Source organism: Lutra lutra, chromosome 12, assembly GCF_902655055.1.
Source record: "Lutra lutra chromosome 12, mLutLut1.2, whole genome shotgun sequence".
Lineage (NCBI taxonomy): Eukaryota > Metazoa > Chordata > Mammalia > Carnivora > Mustelidae > Lutra > Lutra lutra.
This window is the reverse complement of record NC_062289.1, coordinates 38,996,316-39,022,039: the sequence shown is the minus strand read 5'-3', so window position 1 is coordinate 39,022,039 and position 25,724 is coordinate 38,996,316. Positions and strand designations below refer to the sequence as shown.

The 25,724-nt window shown below is 37.9% G+C and overlaps 1 protein-coding gene across 15 annotated transcripts in view; it reads right to left on the bottom strand.

Moving 5' to 3' along the window:
• NOL4 (nucleolar protein 4) overlaps positions 1 to 25,724 on the bottom strand; it is a 413,344-nt gene that overhangs the window by 109,192 nt on the left and 278,428 nt on the right. For 11 of the 15 annotated variants that reach the window (XR_007122029.1, XM_047698439.1, XM_047698441.1 and 8 more), the window contains 2 exons: positions 4,181 to 4,360; positions 3,239 to 3,430 (listed from right to left, as the gene is read on the bottom strand). Coding sequence is in view for 14 of the 15 variants with exons in the window: in XM_047698439.1 (XP_047554395.1) it covers positions 3,239 to 3,430; positions 4,181 to 4,360 (372 nt within the window). In the remaining variant the exon portion in view is untranslated. The remainder of the gene's footprint in view (positions 1 to 3,238; positions 3,431 to 4,180; positions 4,361 to 25,724) is intronic. The other 4 variants (XM_047698453.1, XM_047698440.1, XM_047698452.1 and 1 more) reach the window with 1 other exon arrangement.

Here is a 25,724-nt window from a genome sequence, read left to right as displayed (position 1 = left end):
ACTGAATGGTAGATTTGTTATTTACAGAATATTTCTGAGTAAATGTATAAAAAGAACTCAACCTGTGATAAAAATTTTCATTCATGTTGTTCACTTAACATTTAATTACAATAGGCCTTATATTACTTAAGTATTTCACTTCCCACAACTTGTCACCTCAATAAATCATAATATGGGGACGCCTGGGTGGCTCAGTTGGTTAAGCAGCTGCCTTCGGCTCAGGTCATGATCCCAGCGTCCTGGGATCGAGTCCCACATCGGGCTCCTTGCTTGGCGGGGAGCCTGCTTCTCCCTCTGCCTCTGCCTGCCATTCTGTCTGCCTGTGCTCGCTCGCTCTCCTCTCTCTCTGACAAATAAATAAAATCTTAAAAAAAAAATCATAATATGAAGGAACATGTTATATTTTCCTAAATAGCTGGTTAGAAATCTCTAATATTTCTGCTTATTACTTTGTGTAATGGTATGTACATTATTGAATAAGTGAAAAATGAATAAATACAAAACAAAAACTCAGGAAAATAGTATTTCTATACAGTATATTTCTTTGTGATTAGTTTGTAAAACTCCTTGACTTTGAATTAGTCAACTTCTGTTCTCCTCTATGCATAGCACAGGGTGTATAAAAAATAGATGCCAATTTTGAAGTAAATAAATACGACCAAAAGAAAAACCTGGGGTGCCTGGTGGCTCAGTAGGTTAAACCTCTGCCTTCAGCTCAGGTTATGATCTCAGGGTCCTGGGATCGAGCCCCGCATCAGGCTCTCTGCTCAGCAGGGAGCCTGCTTCCTCCTCTCTCTCTGCCTGCCTCTCTGCCTACTTATGATCTCTATCAAATAAATAAATAAAATCTTAAAATAAAAAAAAAAATACTCAGAGTTGGGGGCGCCTGGGTGGCTCAGTGGGTTTAAGCCTCTGCCTTCAGCTCAGGTTATGATCTCAGGGTCCTGGGATCGAGCCCCGCATCAGGCTCTCTGCTCAGCAGGGAGCCTGTTTCCCTCTCTCTCTGTCTGCCTCTCTGCCTACTTGTGATCTCCGTCTGTCAAATAAATAAATAAAATCTTTAAAAAAAAAAAAACCTGTGAAAGTTTCAAATATGCCTTAGAGAAATTAAGAATCTTACATGACAATGATTTTTCTCATAAAGAATAATTAATGAAAAATAAGAAATTTCACCAAAGAATCTTTAAATAATATTACAAGATTAGGAAAAAAATAGAAATGCCTGATGCTAGTAAAATAAAAACCCTGATAATATGATATCACCTTAATTGTTACTGAAAAAGAAAAGTATACATTGTACATTGTATTCTGAATGAGGCATATTTAGGTTGGATTGCAATTTTACATTAGCTGTCAAATGGTTCCGAACCAAAGGTCAGTGCCAGGACTCTAGGCTTTTATACCTGTTTAGATACCCTTTCTCTCTGTCATCTCTCTTCTATTGAGTAGGTAATAATAATTTTTAAATAATTAGGTAATGGGAGAAATAGCTTTATTTTCTTCAAGCAAACTCTCCTCTCTGATACCTCTACTGTCATCATTTCATTTAATCAGGCACAGCAGTGCCATTTGATTTTAAAATGACTTACGCCATACAAACTCTGACTTCAATATAGTTAGTATTCTGAGAAGTAAACAAGTACTTAAGGGTATTCTGTGATTGTTTCAAACAAACACTTTGGGAAGCTTTTATCAGATGACAGATTAAATATTATTTGAAGATATTTTCACAGTTAAGATTTATTGAGTGGTTACTATGTGTCAGAAATGGTGTGCAGGGTTTGATAAGTGACAACTTTTATAAATCTCACAAGTTATTAAGTAGTTACCACCTCTAGAAGAAGCATCTGAGTACAGGTCATTGAAGTAACTTGCCAGTCACACAGCTACAAGGTGGTGGATTCAGAACTGCAAACCAGGCTCTCGGACGACTGAACCTTGTGCGCTTGGTACTATCTAGGTAGACAGCCTGTCTATAAGGTCATACTGTTTTAAAGAATATCAAAGGTAGACACCTAGGTGGCTCAGTAGGCTAAGCATCAGACTCCTGATTTAGGCTCAGATCATGATCTCAGGGTCATGAGATCAAGCCCTGTGTTGGGCTCCATACTGGGTGTGGAGCCCACTTAAAATTCTCTCTCTCCTTCTCCCTCTGCTCCTGCCCCTCTCGCTCACACACTCTCTCTCTTGCTCTCTCTTTCAAAAAGAAAGAAAAAAAAAACTTTGAAAGTATTTCTAGAATCCAGTGAAGAAGAATTGATAATAGACAGTGGATGTATTGCTTTTGTCATTTCATTTAGATCTATGAACCTACTTCTCTTAAATGACGTCTCTGAAACCTCTCCTAGCTTCACCAACACTGTCCTTTTACAACTAACACCTGACAGGCACTGATCACAAACACTAGCAGTCTTGGCTTTGATGAAGCCAAGAAAGGAGAAAAAAAATGGCTTCAGAAAATTTCTAATAATACATTTCTGCTCCTATACATAAAATACAAAAATTCAAAAAAATACATTGTAAACATACTCACTATTTCTAAGAATAGCAATTAGAGCAAGATGAAATAGAATAAATTTAAAAAACCAAGGATATCTGATTTCCACCCATAAATAACCTAATGTCAACATAATCTCATCCATCTGTAAAGCCCAGATGAATAGAAAAGCTCATGTTACCATCCACAAGCACACAAATACAGAGGACAACAAAGCCTTCTTTTCGACGTGAGGATTTTCATTCCCTGATCTTTACTTTCAAGGCTTGCTACTTATTAACCACTGGTATGAAAACAGTATTATTTAGTTGGTTCTATCCATTTCCTTTGGTTCCAGAGAAAGCCATTCTCACAAGCCATCTAAAGCAAAAACCTGTGCTTCGATTGAAGACTTGGTTAGGCTTATATCCACTTCAGTAGTGACAGAAAACAAATGTGAATGAGACGCTGGTTCTCATCGGTTTTTTAACTCAGATCCCCCTCATTTCCTGTGACATGGTATCATGTGTGCCTGTGAGCACTGGTCTCACCAGATACTCCTTACTGAATAACAAAGGGGATAAATACTTCAGGAAGATGAAAAGGAGAAGGGGAAAAAAACAAACAAGCAAACAAAAACCCCTTGGACCTGACATTATGGAAAAAATAAAAAAAGACACTAAGATGAAAAAAGAAATAGTGTCATGGTTTACATGTGGGATTTGGATGGAATCTAGGGCTGTGTTTTAATTCAAAACTCACCATCTCAAAACCACTTCTTTTCATCCGCCTGCAGGACTTGAGGTAAGTACGTATACGTTTTCTGGCACGCTCTTGATACTCAGGGAATTGTCGCCTGCATGAGTCAATGATAGCCTGGATCTTTTCTTTGGGCTGCTTAGAGATTGGGACCATTCGGTCCAAGTTTTCATCTACAAACAGCCTGACAAACATCTGTTGGCAAGAGGGAGACAGAGGAGAAGGGTTTGGAGGACTGCTCTCTGCTGTTCCTAGCTTCCTGTCTTGATTACCGATAGGAAAATACTCTTTTCTGCTTTATGCACTGGAGAACTTTGCAATGGAAAGCCAGAAATTTTAAGCAAACACCCTTTAAAGGCTTTCTAAATGGCTGGATTTAAAAAAAAAAAAAAGAAAGAAAAAGAAAACAGAGAGAAAAGAGAGAGAGAGAGGCAGACAGACAGACAGACAGACAGAAAAGTATAGACTATTATGTAGGGGGAAAAAAAGCAGGAAATAACAGTAGACTGTGACAATTAGGCACCCCATAAAATTCTCCATTAATGATAAATGCGACTGCTACATTGCTAGGCTGCACAGTACGCTAATCTCTGAAAACAACCGACTCTTTCGTCATGCATAATTAGCTAAGCCAGGAAGGCGAGAGAAATTACTGATGACAGCCATACTCTTCTGAGGAATAAGCTGAGGCCCCCTCATCCACTAGGTAAACATGCATACTCACACAACACAAATCCAGTTTTCAGCTCACATTTGGCTTTAAAATTCTAAACAAAACACAGCAATTCTGGTGTCTGGTTGGCAAAGAGTGTTTCATGTACTTTTTAAATCCTTCTGTAAATTAAACAGACATGTCTCTAGAATATCCACATTTACCACCAAGCAACAACATGAAAGTGAAGTGGTAAAAAGTAAGCCACAGCGGGGAAGCGTGGCCGGACTCACATTAAAGGCTTTCAGCCGCTCCGCCTCAACGCCATCCGTCTCGTTCACTTTCTCAGAATCGTCGTGGTCGTCGTGGTCATCTTCGTCCTCATCTCCCCTGTTTAGCGACAGGTCCTCGGCACCTCGGTCTACACTCTCATTTTTGCCGGAGTCATAGCTTGAGTAGCTATGCGCAGGAGACTGAAAAGAAAGGGGTGAATTGCTGCTTTAAATTCATCACAGAGCAGATGAATTCTGTTATTAATTTCAATGGTTTCTGAAAAATCTTGCTGAAAGAGGTTAATCCCAGAGTTGTGGCTATTTTAATTGAAATCAAAATTAGTGGAGATTAGATGGAAAATCCCTCTCCCCAGTCACGCCAGTTACATTACAAGGGCTAGGTAGCTGCACGGAGCATTTCTATCACTGCAAAAAGTTCTATTGGCTTTAGGTTTTCAAGAGCAAAGATAGTTTCCACCCAATATACATACTTTCAAAAAGAAAGAAAGAGAAAACCAACCTGTAAACACCTTTGCGAAAGAATCATTCAATCACATATTCTTAGAAACAGAAATGACTCAGAGCTTAGTCTAACCATATCAGTATTTTCTTAAACAGATAAGGAAACTGAGGGGGGATATGTTTAACTGATTTGTCCAACAAGGACTACACAAAATATTGATACTAGGGGTGCTAATTATAAGACAAAGTCTTGAAAATCAGTTTTTAAATTGTCCGTGAGTCTTAGGATGGAATCGAATTTTGGTCTAGAGAAAAAGAAGCAGGTTTCCTCTGAATCATGTGAAGCTTAATGCTTCCTAATGCTTTAAAAGATGAATGTCAACCAACACAGATCTCAAAAACTTTGATAATTGTGTTCAAGACCAACCATGGGTCCTGCTGTAGTATCTCCTATTCCTTTGTCTATATATCATCTTTTCCTTTCAGAAATAGCCTCTACTCCCCCAGGTGAGAGTGACAACCCCAGGGCAGCAAACTTCTCTACCCCAGCTGTGGGTAGCTGAAATCAAGTTGAATCCAGCAAGGTTAAGCAGAATAGACTCCTACTGACATCATCTGAGATTCCAGATTCAACTATGCCTGAAATTAACCCATCAGCTCTGTGATACTGTACATCTTCTACACCCCATCCCTCTTCATTTTCTTCTTTGCTTAAATCTGAGTTTTAGTCCTTTGCAATTGCATTCTGAGGTGGTATGGAAATCAATCATGGTAAGGCCAGATTAACAACCCAAGTTTCACATATGGAAACGTAGATACATAGATTACTTCAGTGAAATGGAGAGTATCTCTAAACATCAACAGCACTTTCAAATCTGAAATGTAAAATGCTTTTGGAAGAACCTCACAATGGGAAATTTTAAATCAGCATCGTTCAAAAATGCCTGCGTGGAATAACATATGTGCAATATGGTGTAAGGATCATGCTAATATATTATGACTTCAAGAATAATAAAACTAGAATAGGTCCCTGACATAAAAAATAAAGTTAAAATTTAAAAAACACGTTTTATAATATAGTATTATAATATTATAATATTTCAAATTATTAACAAGGTATATTTACCTAATAAGATATAAGGCAAATATTCCATAGGTTTGAAAAATAGACCATGTATATATTTTTAATGCCAATGTGTAACATTTAAAAAATGTTACAGTGCATTTAACTGAATGCAAATATGCTGGGATAATATATTCTTTCTGCATGCCACGAGAAATATACAACCCACCGTCTGCTTTAAACAGAACCATTTAGAATGATGTCGGATTTATACCTCTAGTCTCTCTAGGTAAAGAAGACCCAGTTTTACAGACCTGAGAATATTCAGAATCTAAATCTAAAACATAATCATTTTTTCCTTCTATTATACAAACTGAAATTTTCTCAGCTGGAGTGCCATTTCCTGTCTCTCTCAATGTTGAAGATACAACTAGCTTTCAAGGCCAATCCTAGTAAATTCAATTTCCACCAAGATCCCCTCTTCTATCTCACTCTACTTTAACGTTCTCTAAACTGTGAACTTTTAATATACTATGGCATTTGACACAGAATTAAACACTATCATTGCTCTCTACTTCTCATGTTAATTTGCATTTTCTTTCAAGCTAGACTGAGATAGGAATCAACACTTGACCTCTACATCTTCTCTCACAGCAACAAAGAAATGTTCTCTACAGAAATAGCATTTAAGACTGCTAGCAGTGTCGCATTTTCTACAAAACTATTTGGTCTTAAAAAATGGGGGAATGAAGCCAAGTAACAGACTGGGAGAAAATATTTACAAAAGGCACATCTGATAAAGGATTGTTAGCCAAAATACACAAAGAACACTAAAAACTAAACATAAGAAAGCAAACAACCTGATTAAAATAGGAGCCCCAAACCTTAAGAGATAACTCAGCAAAGGAGACAAACAGATCACACACAGACATATCAAAAGAAGCTCCACATCATCCGTCATCAGGGAAATGCAAATTAAAACCAGGAGATACTACTATACACCTATTAGAATGGACAAAACCTGGAACATCAACATCAACATCAAATTCCGGATGAGGATTTGGGGCAGAAGGAACTCATTCACTGATGAAGGGAATGTAAACTGGTACAACTGCTGTGGAAGACAGTTTGACTTTTTCTTACAAAACTAAACATTATTTTATCATATGAACTCACAGTCATGCTTCTTGATATTTACCCAAGGAGTTAAAAACTTATGTCTACACAGATAAACTGCACAGGGATATTTATAGTAGCTTTATGCAGAATTGCTAAAACAAAAGCAATCAAGATGTGTTCCGGTAAGTGAATGGATGCATAAACTGTGGTACCTCCAGTAATGGAATATCATTTAATACTAATAAGATATGAGCTAATGGAGACAGGAAGAGACACCAAATACCTGTCACTAGGTGAAAGAAGTCAATCTGAAAAGACTACATATTATATGATTTGAGCTCTAAAACATTCTGGAAAAAGCAGAAGCATGAACAGTTCAAAGATCAGGGGTTGTGGGGAGTGGGGGGGTGCAGAGGGGCAGCACAGAGGATTTCTAGGGCCCTGAGAATACTCTGTATGATGCTTTAATGGTAGATACATGTCATCCATAGAATGTACAGCATCATGACTCCCAATATTAACCACAGACTTTGGGTATTTATAGTTTGTCAATATAAGTTCATCAGTTAGAACAAATGTACCACTCTGGTAAGTGATGTTGATAATGAGGGAGGCTATACTTACACAGGGTCAGGGGGTATGTGGAAATCTCTGCATCTGCTTCTCAATTCTGTTGTGATCTTAAAATTGCTCTAAAAAATAAAGTCCTTTTTAAAAAATGGGGAATAGGGGTATTGGGATGATAATACAGAATGAAGCCATAAAAATCACTACAGCCTTTTAACAACCCACATAAAATATTGCAGTCTCTAAACCATAAATCTACCTTACTTTATAAAGAACTTTGGATGACCATACTCTAAGAAGCCTTCATTTTGGGTGCAATTATTTTCATATTCCAGGTATAAATTGAAAAAATCCAAATTAAATCTCTCTCTTTTTAAAAAAATTATTTATTTATTTGACAGAGAGAGAGAGATCACAAATAGGCAGAGAAGCAGGCGGCGGGGGGGGGGGGGGGGGGGGCAGTGAGCAGGCTCCCCGCTGAGCAGAGAGCTCGATGCTGCGGGGCTCAATCCCAGGACCCTGGGATCATGACCTGAGCTGAAGGCAGAGGCTTTAATCCACTGGGCCACCCAGGCACCCCAAATCTCTCTCTTTTTAAAAGATCTTATTTATTTATTTGACAAAGAGTGCATAAGCAGGGGGAGAGGGAGAAGGAGAAGAAAGCTCCCCACCAAGCTGGGATCCTGATGTGGGGCTCTATCCCAGGACCCCAAGATCATGACCTGACCTGAAGGCAGATGCTTAACTCAGTCACCAAGGTGCCCCTAAATCAAGTCTTAAAGAAAAACCAAACGTTGGAGTGCCTGGGTGGTTCAGTCAGTTAAGCACCTTACACTCCATTCGTGATCTCAGGGTCCTGGGATTGAGTCCACTTCTGGGCTCCTTTCTCAGCAGGGAGCCTACTTTTCCCTCTCGGTCTCCTGCTCCCTCAGCTTATGCTCTATCAAATAAATGAATAAAATCTTTTTTTAAAATGCTAAGGAATCACCCCTTAGGCCCTATAGAAGATGCAAACTTGCTTATCCTCATAACACAGGTGTTAGTTCATAGGGCCAATAGTTTATTTTTGCCTTAATTACATATTCCATTTTTTTTCCTCTTGAGATAACCTGTGGCTCTCTCCTTAGAAAAGGCTCCTTGAAAAATACATTTGCACTTCTATTAACTCACATTTTTACCATCCTAATAGAACTTCCAGCTCTGGACCTGGGAAAACTCCCGTCCCCACACCTAGAAAATGGAAGCTTAATCTTACTCTGTGGTCAGAGCATAGAATGGCTCAGACAGCAAGATCACAGAGCTTGATAGGAGACAGAGCTGAGGCTAAAGGGAGAAATATGTGATACACACAGCCAAGGGAAATAAAGATAAACCTTTCATTTCTTTATCATGCCCTAAATAAGGGGATGAATCTAGTGGCAGGAATCCATGCTTTCACAGCAGCCTGTACATAGCTCTATCACAGCACTGATCATGAAGTATTATAGAAGTTGGCTTATATGTCTATCTTCCACAAAGCCTAAGAGTTATTTGATATTGGGGTCACTCAAAGACCATACCTTTTCCATCCTAAAAACCACGCACAATGTCAAGCACACAGTGAGAATAAGATGACAAATATTTTCTGAATAAGTGATTGCTTACATGTTAGAGCTGTATAGAAGATAATCTGAATTAATCTTTAAATTGCAATTTAAAAATTCACCTTGCTAGTTACTTCTTTTTAAATTGAGTTATAATGGGGCACCTGGGTGGCCCAGTGGGTTAAAGCCTCTGCCTTCTGCTCAGGTCATGATCCCAGGGTCCTGGGACCAAGCCCCACGCTGGGCTCTCTGCTCAGCAGGAAGCCTGCTTCCTCCTCTCTCTCTCTCTGACTGCCTCTCTGCTTACTTGTGATCTCTGTCAAATAAGTAAATAAAATCTTAAAAAAAAATAAAATAAATTGAGTTAAAATTGATAAACAATATTATATTAGTTTCAGGTATATAATAAGGATTTGATATTTGGATATATTACAGAATGATCCAAATAATTCTAGTTAACCTCTGTCACTATATATAAAATTGTGATGAGAACCTTTAAGATTAAATTTCAAATATGCAATGTAATATTATTAACCATAGTTACTATGCTGTACATTATACCTCCATGACTTACTTTATAACTCAGAGTTTGCCCCTTTTGACTCTCTTCATCTATTCCCTATCCACTGACAACCAGCTCCCCCGATTCTCGCAGCACCAACTTGTTTTCTATATCTCTGATTTGGTTTTTTTTTTGTTTTGTTTTTCAAGATTCCACATACAAGTGAGATCATTTGATACTTGCATTTCTCTCTTTCCACTTAGCAGAATGTCTTCAAGGTCCACCCATGTTGTCACAATTGGCAAGAGTTCCTTTTTCTTATAGCTGAATAATAATCTACTGTATATATACACTACATTTTCTTGATTCACTCATCCATCGAGGGACACTTAAGTTCATTCCATATTTTGGGTATTATGAGTAATAATAAAATTAACATGGGAATGAATATACCTTTCCAGTTAGTGTTTTCATTTTCTTTAGACAAATACCCAGAAGTAGCTTTGGTGGATCATATGAAACTTTTTAAATTTTGCTTTATTTTTTAAAGATTTTAGGGGTGTGGGGCACTGGGGTGGCTCAGTGGGTTAAAGCCTCTGGCTTCAGCTCAGGTCATGATCTCAGGGTCCTGGGATCAAGCCCTGCATTGGGCTCTCTGCTGGGTGGGAAGCCTGCTTCCCCCCTCTCTCTGCCTGCCTCTCTGCCTACTTGTGATCTGTCAAATAAATCTTAAAAAAAAAAAATTTATGTATTTATTTATGTGAGAGAACACCCAGGTGCTCCCATAATGAAAGTTCTATTTTTCATTTTTTGAGGAACATCCATACTGTTTTCCATAATGGCTACACCAATTTATACTTCCACTAACAGTGCACAAGTGTTCCCTTTTCTCCACATCCTAGCCAACTTGTTATACCTTCCCTTTTTGATAGCAGCCATTCTAACAGGTATGAGGTGATACCTAGTTGTAGTTTTGATTTGCATTACCCTGATAATTAGTGATCTTAGGCATCTTTCAGGTGTCTATTTGCCATATGTATATCTTCTTTGGAAAAATGTCTGTTCAGATCCCTTGTCTATTTTTATATTGGATTGGTTGGTTTTTTGGTGTTGAGTTGTAGGAGTTCTTATATATTTTAGATCTTAACCTCTTGTTGAATATGACATTTGCAAGTATGTTCTCCTATTTGTTGGTTTCCTTCACAGTGCAAAAGCTTTTTAGTTTGATATTGTCCCACTTGTTTACTTTTGTTTTTGTTGCTTTTGTTTTTGATGTCAAATCCAAAAATCAGCACCAACATGGACATCAAGGAAATTACCGCCTATATTTTCTTTCAGAGTTTCCTGGTTTCAGGTTTTACATTAGAGTCTCTTACCCATTTAAGTTTGTTTTGGTACATAGTGTTAGGTAGTGGTTTAGTTTTAGTCTTTTGCATGCAGCTGTCCAAGCTTCCCAACATTGTTTATTGAAGACACTGTCTTTCCCTATGGTCTATTCTTGGCTTTGTCGTAAATTATTTGACCATATATGCATGGGTTTATTTTTGGTCCTTCTATTCCTTTCCACTGATCTGTGTGTCTGTTTTTTGTTGTTGTTGTTGGTTTGTTTGTTTTTTTAATGTGAAAGGGTTTTTTGAATCCTTTCTTTTAAAAAAAAATATATATATATAATGTATTATTTGCTTCAGGCATACAGGTCTGTGAATCATCAGTCTTATACAATTCACAGCACTCACCATAGAAGATACTCTCCCCAGTGTCCATGACCCAGCCTCTCTATCCCTCCCCCTCACCCCCCTGCAATCCTCAGCTTGTTTTGGGAGATTAAGAGTCTCTTATGGTTTGTTTCCCTCCCCAGTCCCATCTTGTTTCATTTTTTTTATGTCAATACTATATAGTTTTAATTAGTATAGCTTTGTAATACATACTGAAATCAGGGAGCATGGTGCCCCCTGTTTTGTTTTTCTTTGTCAAGATTGCATTTGCTATTTGGGGTCTTTTGTGGTTCCATACAAATTTTAGGATTATCTGTCCTACTTCTGTGAGAAATGCCATTTTCATGAGTCTAAATAAATTTAATTTGATAAGACTGTGCTGAATCTCTAGATTAATTGGAAGAAATAATATTACTACCCAAAGTAATCAGCATGGACTATCTTTCCATTTGTTTGTGTCAGTTTTGATTTCTTTCATCAGTGTCTTAATACTTTTCAGTGCATAGGTCCTTCACATCCTTGGTTAAGCTTATTCCTAGGTATTTTATTCTTTTTAATGTAATTTTTAATGAGATAGTTTTCTGAATTTCTCTTTCTGATAGTTATTAGTGTGTAGAAACAACAATTTTTTAAATTGAAGTATAGTTGAAGCAAACAGATTTCTGTATATTGATTTGGTATTTTGTAATTTTACTGAATTCAGTAAGCTTTTAAAAATATATTAGTTATCATTACTGAATATATTGGACAACCTTAGAATCATTAAGAGCAGTCTAGAAGCAATGGTTTTCACAGAATGCCTGCTATATTAGCAGTAACTGCATCTCCTGGGAACTTATTATGAATTCAGATTATTGGCCCCCATCCAAGACCACCTGAATCAGACACCTTGGAGCTAGACCCAGCAATTTATGTTTTCATATGCCTTCCAGGGTATTCTAATACTCTCTTGAGTTTGAAAAACATTAGCCCAGAGCTAACTTCCATTTATAAGAAATAAGGCAGACAGAATAACAAGTTAAATGACACCAGAGAAAGCAAAGAGTCAAATTTAAAATATGAGACATCATATAGGGCAACTGACTTTGGTTCTGCAATAAATGACACCAGAAAAATGAAGGACACATTAGAAGGGATTTAAGAGGTATACAGGCATACCTAGTTTTATGGGATTTTACGGAAATTGTGGGGTTGTTTTATGGGGGGAGGGTTCAAACTGAAGGTTTGTGTCAACCCTGTGTCAAGCAAATCTATCAGCACTATTTTTCCAACAGCATTAAGCTCACTTTGTGTCTCTGTGTCACACTTGGTAATGCTTACACTATTTCAACCTTTTTCTTCATTATTACAATTGTTATGGTGACTTGTGATTCGTGATCTCTAATGTTACCATTGTAATGGTTTTGGGACATCACAAACCATGCCCAAAAAAGACAGTGAACTTAATTGAGAAAGTGTGTTCTGACTGCTCCACTGACCAGCAGTTCCCCCATCTCTGTCCTTCTCCTCAGGCCTTCCTATTACCTAATATAACAACAAAATTGAAATCAGGCCAATTAATAATCTTATAATGGTCTCTAAGTGTCATGTGAAAGAGTCACATGTCTCTCACTTTAAATCAAAGCTAGAAATGATTAAGCTTAGTGAGGAAAGCATATCAAAAGTAGAGACAGGCCCAATCAAGGCCTCTTGTGCCACCGAATTGTGAATGCAAACAAAAAGTTCTTGAAGGAAAAAGTGCTATTCCAGTGAACACCCAAATAATAAGAGTGAAACAATCATATTGATATGGAGATAGTTCCGGTGGTCTGTAGAGAAGATCAAACCAGCCATAACATTCTCTTAAGCCAAAGCCTAATCCAGAACAAGGCCCTAACTCTAAATAAAATTAATTTAGACACATGAAAATTCTAATGGCATTGAAACTAGCAGAGAGTTGTTCATGAGGTTAAGGAAAGAAGTTGTCTCCCCAATATCAAAGTGCAAGGTGAAACAGCAAGTGTTGATGTAGCAGGAAATTATCCAGAAGATCTAGCTAAGATAATAAAAGTGGCTACACTAAATAACAAACTTTTAGTGTAAGAAGTAACAGCCTTATATTGGAAGAAGATGCTATCTAGGATTTTCATAGCTAGAGAGAAGTCAATGTCTGGCTTCAAAACTTCAAAGGACAGGCTGACTCTCTTGTTAGGAGTTAATGCAGCGAGTGATGTTAAGTTGAAGCTAATGCTCATTGACCATTGGGAAAATCCTAGGGTCCTTAAGAATTAGGTCAAATCCATTCTACCTTCGCTTTATAAATGGAAAAACAGAACCTTGATGACAACACATTTGTTTATAACATGATTGACTAAACATTTTAAACCCACTGCTGAGATCTGCTGCTTAGAAAAAAACAAAAGATTCCTTTCATTGACAATACACCTAGTCACTCCATCTCTCATGGAGATGTACAATGAGATCAATGGTTTTATGCCTGCTAACACAACATCCATCCTGGAGCTCACAAATCAAGGAGTCCTTTCGAATTTCAAGTCTTATTTAAGAGATACATTTCATAAAGTTTCAATTTCCATATATAGCAATTCTTCTGATGGATCCGAGCAAAGAAAATTGAAAACCTTCTGGAAAAGATTCAACATTCCAGAATCTGTTCAGAACATTTATGATCCATAGGAAAATGTTAAAATATCAACATTAACAGAAGTTTATAAGAAGTTGATTCCAGGGGTGCCTGGGTTGCTTAGTCAGTTAATTGTCCCAACTCTTGATTTTAGCTTAGGTCATGATCTGAGGGTTGGGAGATCAAGCCCCACATTGGGCTCTAGGCTCTATGCAGTCTGCTTGACAGTCCCTCTTCTTCTGCCCCTGCCCAAACCCCACCCCTCTTGCATGCTCTCTCTCTCTAATAAATAAAATCTATTAAAAGAAAAAAAAAAAGTTGGTTCCAGCCCTCATAGACTTTGAGGGGTTCCAGACTCCAGTGGACGAAGTAACTCCAGATGTGGTAGAAATAACAAGAGAACTAGAATTAGAAGTGGAAACTGAAGATGTAACCGAATTGCTATAATCTCATAAAACTTGAATGGATGAAGAATTGCTTCTTAGGGATGAGCAAAGAAAGTAGATTCTTGAGAGGGAATCTATCTACTTCTGGTGAAGACACTGTGAACATTGTTGACATGACAACAAAGGATTTAGATTGTTACAAAAACCCAGTTGATAAAGCACTGCTGAGTTTGAGGATGGACTCCAATTTTGAAAGAAGTTCTGTGGGCCAAATGCTATCAAACAGCACTGAATGTGAGATAAATTGTTTGTAAAAGGAAGAGTCCATCAATCTGCAAACTTGACTGTTGTCTTGTTTTCAGAAATCGCCAGAGCCACCCCAACCTTCAGCATCCACTACCCTGATCCATCAGAAGCCACCAACATCAAGGCAAGACATTTACCCCCCAAAAAACCCAAAAAACAAAAAACAAACTATGACTCACTAAAAGCTCAGATGATGGTTAGCATCTTTTAGCAATGAAGTGTTTTTTCATTAAAATATGCACAATTTTTTAGAAGCAATGCTATTGCACACTTAAGAGACTATGGTATATTGTAAATATAACTTTTATACACCAGGAAACCAAAAAATTCATTTGACCAGCTTTATTGTGAGATTCACATTATTGTGATTTCCTGGAACTGAACCCACAATATGTCTGTGTGTAATAAATGTATTGACCTTGCTTATATCATGATTCAAATGAACTCAATACAAAATGTCAATTTTGAAAAAACATTGGGAATATTTAACAATAGATGGGGGTATGACATGATAACATCAAATTCTCATTAATTTTGCTAGATGTAAGACCTAACATTTAGTTAAGTAAATATTTATGTAGGAAAATGTTCACATTTGTTAGAGACACATATTGAGGTTTAAGACATGAAATGACATGGATATCTGGGATTTGCTTAAAAATACTACAGAAAAAAAGAAAAATGTGAAACAGTGTGGAAAGTCTTAATCACTGTTGAATTTGGCTGATAGATATTAGTAACTCTGTATTATTTTCTCTATTTTTCAATACATACTGAACTTACAAAATAAATTTTAAAATTTATAAGATTTATGATTACTTTGGTGAGTTTCCTCTATTTCAGATATTTTACATAACAATAATTTATTCAACATTTAAAGAACCATTAATCCATGTTTAAAGCAGCATTCTAGGCTCATAGAATAGATTTGAGCCATGTCTTTTGAGGCCTTAAAGTTATAAAATTTGGAGAGAGGGCTCACTTACTCGAAAAATTAGATACAAAAGAGATTTAATAAGAGAGATCACAAATTATGAGATTCTAAAAAGCTTATAAATGCTACAATCATCACAAAATACAGAAAAATAATATTTTAAATATTATGTAGCTCTCTGGCACATCCTTATAATACTATTTTCTTTTCACATTTCTTGGCTGCATGCTCTTTGATTGCTTCTTCATATGACAATTATTTTGTATTATCATCTATTGAGAATAGATAAATGATTCAGTCTTTAGCCTGTCTGATGGAAATGTGTCTTTTACTGTTGATAGTTAAGAAATTTTCTTTTGCTCTTCAAATTAATTATTGCTAATATCATGCAAATTGTTACATTGTTTTCTGTTGAGGAAAACCTTAATCAAGTTCTTTTCATGTCTAACCCATGAGTTTTTAGGGCATTTCAAGTTTTCATATGAAATGACTGATTGTCTTCATTACAGTGGCATTTTATAAGATTATGTTTTCTTAATATTGGTATATTCTGTCAAATTCAATATGAAATTTAAATATTCTCCCAGTGTGTTAATATAATTCATTCCTCATCATTAATTGTATTTTTCTTAGTCCCAAATACTGCCTTTAGTAAGATCTGAAAATTTTTATTACAAGTCAGTTACTTCTCAGTGTCAGAATATCTATTGATGTCCCTTCTCTTTTATTGTTTTTCATATTCCATTAATATTTAGAGTTTTCTTTCAATCGTTTATTAAATATAAAGACAACAAATGATATAGTTTTCATGTATTTCAAATTAGGCATTTGTGATTTCTCACTTGTTTTGTCAAAAAGATTTTCCACATGATAGTTGAAATGTCATATTCCACAAGATATCTTTGTATTATTACTTACAACTTGCATGCACTTCTGTAATTATCCATTCATATAACCATCGATTGGTATTTGTTATTTGGTTTACTGGTTTGCCATTGTGTAAATGCTTTCTAATGATTGAGGTTAATCTTAAACAGTTTCTGGATAAATAAGTGACAGTTGACATTTCATCTCGACATTGTCCAATAACAAACCAAATTTAAAAATTGCTTTGAAAATTCTCATGAAATTTTAGTTATTTCAATATCATTCCTTTTTATCATAACCTCTGAAGGATGATCTTACTTAATCTTAAAACTAAAACTACTTTTTTGGCACGTCAAAATAATACCAGTTTTTCAAGCCTGTTCTTCAAGACGTATGTTGGTTATCACAGTGGTTCTTTCACTTGACAGGCACTAGTATCATGAGGACAGCTTAGCAAGGAGGAATATCACAGACAAGAGGTCCCCCTGGAGGAGCAAGGAAATTAATCCCTATATTGGTCATCCCTAGCACTGGGGATCTCTACCAGGATAACAAACCCCTGTAATGTCTGGCTTTGAAAATCAGTGGAGCTAAACTCTGGAAGTTTTAAAAATCATGTGTGCTTAAATCCAGGAGAACTGGAGAACTATAAGAAACTAAGATTCTGCTACTCTGCTTTTAAAGGTTCAGCATGCTATTTCACTCATTCCTAGACACAGCATGGTGGCAGCAGTTTGAAAAATGCCTGGAATTGTACATGAAGATTTATTGATGAAATTTAGGCATTTGTTGGAAAGGTAGGGAACTTTAGGAAATTTCTCCAGGAATGGAAGTACTGGCAGATACTGTTTTCCTTGCCTTTTTTATCCTAACTGGTAGATGCTAGTGGAAGGTAGATTGAACACACTCTATCAACTTGGCTAGTACTGCTTGCCTATGTTCTGTGAGCCCACCCACCCAACATGTCCACCTGGCAAGTACCCCTCCAAAGCAGCTCCTTCCCCATCATACCTGGCAGGCAGTCTCAGCGAGGACCAGAATCCTCCCAAAGACACTACTGTCACGTAACACCAAGAAGATAGCCCTGGTCAGACTCAAGCACCTCCAAAGTAACTCCTGCCCCAGAGATGGGGTGGGGGTAGGCAGTCCTGACCATTAGCACACCTGCAACTGTTGTGGGGGCTAGGGGCTAACTCCACCCACCAGCATGTCCACATCAGCTATAGCTGGGCTTCTCAGCCAGCTATACAGGGGCCAGTCCTGCCCAGCAGCATGCCCACAGTAGTTGCAGTTGGACATTACAACCAGCCACACTGGGAGGGAGCCATGCTCATCAGCATAGCCATAACAGGATGGTGCTCACAGTCCACATAAAGGACACACCTTGAACACCTGGTTCTGGTGACCAGATGAGATTGCATTATGGGCCCTGTAGGATACCTTCTATATAAGTCCATTACTTTCAAGACCAAGAGATATAGATCTAGATGACTTACCTAATACATAAAAACAAATACAGAAAGTCAGACAAAATTAGAAGACAGAACACATATTCCAAACAAACAAAACCAAGACAAAACCTTAGAAACAAACAACTAACTGAAATGGAGATAAGCAGTCTGACTCATAATAAGTTTAAAGTAATGGTCATAAAAATGCTCATCAGACTTAATAATGGATGAACTCAGTGAAAACATAAACAAAAAGATAGAGAATATGAAAACCAATCAGAGCTGAAGATTACAACAAACAAAATTAAAAATACACTACAGGAGGGAGGAGTCAAGATGGCGGAGAAGTAGCAGCTGAGACTACTTCGGGTAGCGGGAGATCAGCTAAATAGCTTATCTAAAGATTGCAAACACCTACAAATCCAATGGGAGATTGAAGAGAAGAAGAACAGCAATTCTAGAAACAGAAAATCAACCACTATCTGAAAGGTAGGACTGGCGGAGAAGTGAATCCAAAGCGACGGGAAGATAGACCGCGGGAGGAGGGGCCGGCTCCCGGCGAGCAGCGGAGCAACGGAGCAAAATCAGGACTTTTAAAAGTCTGTTCCGCTGAGGGACATCGCTCCAGAGGCTTAACTGGGGTGAAGCCCAGGCGGGGTCAGCGCGGCCTCAGGTCCCGCAGGGTCGCAGAAGGATCGGGGGTGTCTGAGTGTCGCAGAGCTTACCGGTGTTGGAGCGGGGAAGCCGGCTACAGAGACAGAGCCGAGGAGTGACTCTCAGCTCGGGGTTGCCTTGAACCGGTCGCAGGCTCGGTCAGCTCGGAGCGCGGCTGGAGGCCAGGGTGAAGGGAGTCGTTGGGCGCTGTTCTCTGGGGGCGCACTGAGGAGTGGGGCCCCGGGCTCTCGGCTCCTCCGGGCCGGAGACCGGGAGGCCACCGTCTTCACTCCCGTCCTCCGGGGCTCTACGGAAAGCGCTCAGGGAACAAAAGCTCCCGAAAGCAAACCCGAGCGGATTACTCAGCGCAGCCCCGGGTAAGGGCGGTGCAACTCCGCCGGGGGCAAAGACGCTTGAGAATCACTACAACAGGCCCCTCCCCCGGAAGATCAACGGGAAACCCAGCCAGGACCAAGTTCACCTACCGAGGAGTGTAGTTTCAACACCAAGGAGAGCAGCATAATTCCAGAAGAGAAGAAAGCAAAGCACGGAACTCATGGCTTTCTCCCCATGATTTTTTAGCCTTGCAGTTAACTTAATTTTTTTTTGCAATTTTTTTTTCTTTTTTTTTTCTCTTCTTCTGCTAAATTTTTTTAACTTTTACCGTTTTCTTTTTTAACGTTTTTTAAATAGTTTATCTAATATATATATATTTTTTTCCTCTTTTTATATTTTTTCTTTATTGGCTTTCTTTTTTTAAATAGTTTTTTTTTTCTTTTTGAACCCCTTTTTATCCCCTTTCTCCCCCCTCACAATTTGGGATCTCTTCTGATTTGGCTAAAGCATATTTTCCTGGGGTTGTTGCCACCCTTTTAGTATTTTACTTGCTCCTTCATAAACTCTTACCTGGACAAAATGACAAGGCGGAAAAATTCACAACAAAAAAAAGAACAAGAGGCAGTACCAAAGGCTAGGGACCTAATCAATACAGACATTGGTAATATGTCAGATATAGAGTTCAGAATGATGATTCTCAAGGTTCTAGCCGGGCTTGAAAAAGGCATGGAAGATATTAAAGCAACCCTCTCGGGAGATATAAAGCCCTTTCTGGAGAAATAAAAGAACTAAAATCTAACCAAGTTGAAATCAAAAAAGCTATTAATGAGGTGCAATCAAAAATGGAGGCTCTCACTGCTAGGATAAATGAGGCAGAAGAAAGAATTAGCGATATAGAAGACCAAATGACAGAGAATAAAGAAGCTGAGCAGAAGAGGGACAAACAGCTACTGGACCACGAGGGGAGAATTCGAGAGATAAGTGACACCATAAGACGAAACAACATTAGAATGATTGGGATTCCAGAAGAAGAGGAAACAGAGAGGGGAGCAGAAGGTATATTGGAGAGAATTATTGGAGAGAATTTCCCCAATATGGCAAAGGGAACAAGCATCAAAATTCAAGAGGTTCAGAGAACCCCCCTCAAAATTAATAAGAATAGGTCCACACCCCGTTACCTAATAGTAAAATTTACAAGTCTTAGTGACAAAGAAAAGATCCTGAAAGCAGCCCGGGAAAAGAAGTCTGTAACGTACAATGGTAAAAATATTAGATTGGCAGCAGACTTATCCACAGAGACCTGGCAGGCCAGAAAGAGCTGGCATGATATATTCAGAGTACTAAATGAGAAAAACATGCAGTCAAGAATACTATATCCAGCTAGGCTATCATTGAAAATAGAAGGAGAGATTAAAAGCTTCCAGGACAAAAAACTGAAAGAATTTGCAAACACCAAACCAGCTCTACAGGAAATATTGAAAGCCTCTAAGCAAAGAGAGACCCTCAAAGTAGTAGATCAGAAAGAAACAGAGACAATATCCAATAACAGTCACCTTACAGGCAATACAATGGCACTAAATTCATATCTCTCAATACTTACCCTGAATGGTAATGGGCTAAATGCCCCAATCAAAAGACACAGGGTATCAGAATGGATCAAAAAACAAAACCCATCTATATTTTGCCTACAAGAAACTCATCTTAAACCCGAAGACACCTCCAGGTTTAAAGTGAGGGAGTGGAAAAGAATTTACCATGCTAATGGACATCAGAAGAAAGCAGGAGTGGCAATCCTTATATCAGATCAATAAGATTTTAAGCCAAAGACTATAATAAGAGATGAGGAAGGACACTATATCATACTCAAAGGAACTGACAACAAGAAGATCTAACAATTTTAAATATCTATGCCCCTAACGTGGGAGCAGCAAACTATATAAACCAATTAATAACAAAATCAAAGAAACACATCGACAATAATACAATAATAGTAGAGGATTTTAACACTCCCCTCACTGAAATGGACAGATCATCCAAGCAAAAGATCAACAAGGAAATAAAGGCCTTAAATGACACACTGGACCAGATGGACATCACAGATATATTCAGAACATTTCATCCCAAAGCAAGAGAATGCACATTCTTCTCTAGTGCACATGGAACATTCTCCAGAATAGATCACATTCTTGGTCCTAAATCAAGTCTCAACTGGTATCAAAAGATTGGGATCATTCCCTGCATATTTTCAGACCACAATGCTCTAAAGCTAGAACTCAATAACAAGAGGAAATTGGGAAAGAACCCAAATACATGGAGACTAAACAGCATCCTTCTAAAGAATGAATGGGTCAACCAGGAAATTAAAGAAGAATTGAAAAAATTTATGGAAACAAATGATAATGAAAGCACAACGGTTCAGAATCTGTGGGACACAACAAAGGCAGTCCTGAGAGGAAAATATATAATGGTACAAGCCTTTCTCAAGAAACAAGAAAGGTCTCAGGTACACAACCTAACCCTACACCTAAAGGAGCTGGAGAAAGAACAAGAAAGAAACCCTAAACCCAGCAGGAGAAGAGAAATCATAAAGATTAGAGCAGAAATCAATGAAATAGAAACCAAAAAAACAATAGAACAAATCAATGAAACTAGGAGCTGGTTCTTTGAAAGAATTAATAAGATTGATAAACCCCTGGCCAGACTTATCAAAAAGAAAAGAGAAAGGACCCAAATAAATAAAATCATGAATGAAAGGGGAGAGATCACAACGAACACCAAAGAAATACAGACAATTATAAGAACATACTATGAGCAACTCTACGCCAACAAATTTGACAATCTGGAAGAAATGGATGCATTCCTAGAGACATATAAACTACCACAACTGAACCAGGAAGAAATAGAAAGCCTCAACAGACCCATAACCAGTAAGGAGATTGAAACAGTCATCAAAAATCTCCAAACAAACAAAAGCCCAGGGCCAGACGGCTTCCCGGGGGAATTCTACCAAACATTTAAAGAAGAACTAATTCCTATTCTCCTGAAACTGTTCCAAAAAATAGAAATAGAAGGAAAACTTCCAAACTCATTTTATGAGGCCAGCATCACCTTGATCCCAAAACCAGACAAGGATCCCAACAATAAAGAGAACTACAGACCAATATCCTTGATGAACACAGATGCAAAAATTCTCGCCAAAATACTAGCCAATAGGATTCAACAGCACATTAAAAGGATTATTCACCACGACCAAGTGGGATTTATTCCAGGGCTGCAAGGTTGGTTCAACATCCGCAAATCAATCAATGTGATACAACACATTAATAAAAGAAAGAACAAGAACCATATGATATTCTCCATAGATGCTGAAAAAGCATTTGACAAAGTACAGTATCCCTTCCTGATCAAAACTCTTCAAAGTGTAGGGATAGACGGCACATACCTCAATATTATCAAAGCCATCTATGAAAAACCCACCGCAAATATCATTCTCAATGGAGAAAAACTGAAAGCTTTTCTGCTAAGGTCAGGAACACGGCAGGGATGTCCGTTATCACCACTGCTATTCAACATAGTACTAGAAGTCCTAGCCTCAGCAATCAGACAACAAAAGGAAATTAAAGGCATCCAAATCGGCAAAGAAGAAGTCAAACTATCACTCTTTGCAGATGATATGATACTATATGTGGAAAACCCAAAAGACTCCACTCCAAAACTGCTAGAACTTGTACAGGAATTCAGTAAAGTGTCAGGATATAAAATCAATGTACAGAAATCAGGTGCATTTCTCTACACCAACAACAAGACAGAAGAAAGAGAAATTAAGGAGTCCATCCCATTTACAATTGCACCCAAAACTATAAGATACCTAGGAATAAACCTAACCAAAGAGACTAAGAATCTATACACAGAAAACTATAAAGTACTCATGAAAGAAATTGAGGAAGACACAAAGAAATGGAAAAATCTTCCATGCTCCTGGATTGGAAGAATAAATATTGTGAAAATGTCTATGCTACCTAAAGCAATCTACACATTTAATGCAATTCCTATCAAAGTACCATCCATTTTTTTCAGAGAAATGGAACAAATAATCCTAAAATTTATATGGAACCAGAAAAGACCTCGAATAGCCAAAGGAATATTGAGAAAGAAAGCCAAAGTTGGTGGCATCACAATTCCGGACTTCAAGCTCTATTACAAAGCTGTCATCATCAAGACAGCATGGTACTGGCACAAAAACAGACACATAGATCAATGGAACAGAATAGAGAGCCCAGAAATGGACCCTCAACTCTATGGTCAACTCATCTTCGACAAAGCAGGAAAGAATGTCCAATGGAAAAAAGACAGCCTCTTCAATAAATGGTGTTGGGAAAATTGGACAGCCACATGCAGAAAAATGAAACTGGATCATTTCCTTACACCACACACGAAAATAGACTCAAAATGGATGAAGGATCTCAATGTGAGAAAGGAATCCATCAAAATCCTCGAGGAGAACACAGGCAGCAACCTCTTCGACCTCAGCCGCAGCAACATCTTCCTAGGAACATCACCAAAGGCAAGGGAAGCAAGGGCAAAAATGAACTTTTGGGATTTTATCAAGATCAAAAGCTTTTGCACAGCAAAGGAGACAGTTAACAAAACCAAAAGACAACTGACAGAATGGGAGAAGATATTTGCAAATGATATATCAGATAAAGGGCTAGTGTCCAAAATCTATAAAGAACTTAGCAAACTCAACACCCAAAGAACAAATAATCCAATCAAGAAATGGGCAGAGGACATGAACAGACATTTCTGCAAAGAAGACATCCAGATGGCCAACAGACACATGAAAAAGTGCTCCATATCACTCGGCATTAGGGAAATACAAATCAAAACCACCATGAGATATCACCTCACACCAGTCAGAATGGTTAAAATTAACAAGTCAGGAAATGACAGATGCTGGCGAGGATGCGGAGAAAGGGGAACCCTCCTACACTGTTGGTGGGAATGCAATCTGGTGCAACCACTCTGGAAAACAGCATGGAGGTTCCTCAAAATGTTGAAAATAGAACTACCCTATGACCCTGCAATTGCACTGCTGGGTATTTACCCTAAAGATACAAACGTAGTGATCCGAAGGGGCACGTGCACCCGAATGTTTATAGCAGCAATGTCTACAATAGCCAAACTATGGAAAGAACCTAGATGTCCATCTACAGACGAATGGATAAAGAAGATGTGGTATATATACACAATGGAATACTATGCAGCCATCAAAAGAAATGAAATCTTGCCATTTGCGACGACATGGATGGAACTAGAGGGTATCATGCTTAGCGAAATAAGTCAATCGGAGAAAGACAACTATCATATGATCTCCCTGATATGAGGGAGAGGAGATGCAACATGGGGGGTTGAGGGGGTAGGAGAAGAGTAAATGAAACAAGATGGGATTGGGAGGGAGACAAACCATAAGTGACTCTTAATCTCACAAAACAAACTAAGGGTTGATGGGGGGAGGGGGTTGGGAGAGGGGGGGTGGGGTTATGGATATTGGGGAGGGTATGTGCTATGGTGAGTGCTTTGAAGTGTGTAAACCTGGCGAATCGCAGACCTGTACCCCTGGGGATAAAAATATATGTTTATAAAGCTGTAAAAAAAAAAAAAAAAGAAAGGATGAATACCCAAGTTTTATAGCAACATGGACGGGACTGGAAGAGATTATGCTGAGTGAAATAAGTCAAGCAGAGAGAGTCAATTATCATAGGGTTTCACTTATTTGTGGAGCATAACAAATAGCATGGAGGACAAGGGGAGATGGAGAGGAGAAGGGAGTTGAGGGAAATTGGAGGGGGAGGTGAACCACGAGAGACTATGGACTCTGAAAAACGATCTGGGAATTTTGGGGGGGTGGGGGGTGGGAGGTTGGGGGCACCAGGTGGTGGGTATTGTAGAGGGCACGGATTGCGTGGAGCACTGGGTGTGGTGTAAAAATAATACTGTTATGCTGAAAAAAATAAAAATAAAATAAAATAAAATACACTACAGGAAGTCCACAGATTAGAGGAAGCAATCTGGAAGATAGGGTAGTGGAAATCAAACTGAACAGACCAAAAAAAATAAAAATAAAAATAAAAATGAGGACAGGTTAAGAGGTGTCTAGGATAATATCAAGCATACTAACATTCACAGCATAGGGGTTGCAGAAGGAGAAGAGAGAAGGGAGCAGAAAACTTGAAGAAGAAATAATAGTTGAAAACGTTCCTAACTTCCCAAATGAAACAGATGTCCTGGTTCAGGAAGCACAGGGAGCCCCAAAAAAGACTGACACAAAGAGATCCATATTAAGGCACATAATAACTAAAATTCAAAAACTGAAAATAGAGAATCTCAAAAGCAGTAAGAGAAAAATCAAATAGTTACATAACTAGGGAAACCTTATAAGACTATTACTGCTGATTTTTCAGCAAAAATTTTACAGGCCAGACAGGAATGGCAGGATAAACTCACAGTGCTTAAGGAAAAAACAAACAAAAGATAAAATCAAGAATACTTTAACTAGTGGTTATCATTAAGAATCAAAAGAGGGTTAAAGATATTCCCAGACAAAAAGAACAAAAACAAACCAACCAACCAAACAAAAAAACATTAAAGCAGTTCATTATCACTAACTGGGCCTTAAAAGAAAGGTTAAAGAGACTTCTTTCAATGGAAAAGGCCATACATACAAGTAAAAAAATATATGAAAGGAAAATATTTGACTTGTAAAAGCAAATATATAGTAAAGTTAGTAGATTAATCACTTATAAAGTTAGTATAAAGGTTAAAAGACAAAAGTAGTAAGCTCAATTTTGTCTACAAAAATTAGTTAAGGGATACACAAAATAAAAAGATGTAAAATATGACATCATATAAATATAGAATGTAGAAAGGGGAGAAAGTAAGAATATAGTGTATTTAGAACGTATTTGAACGTAAATGAACATCAACATAATATAGATGT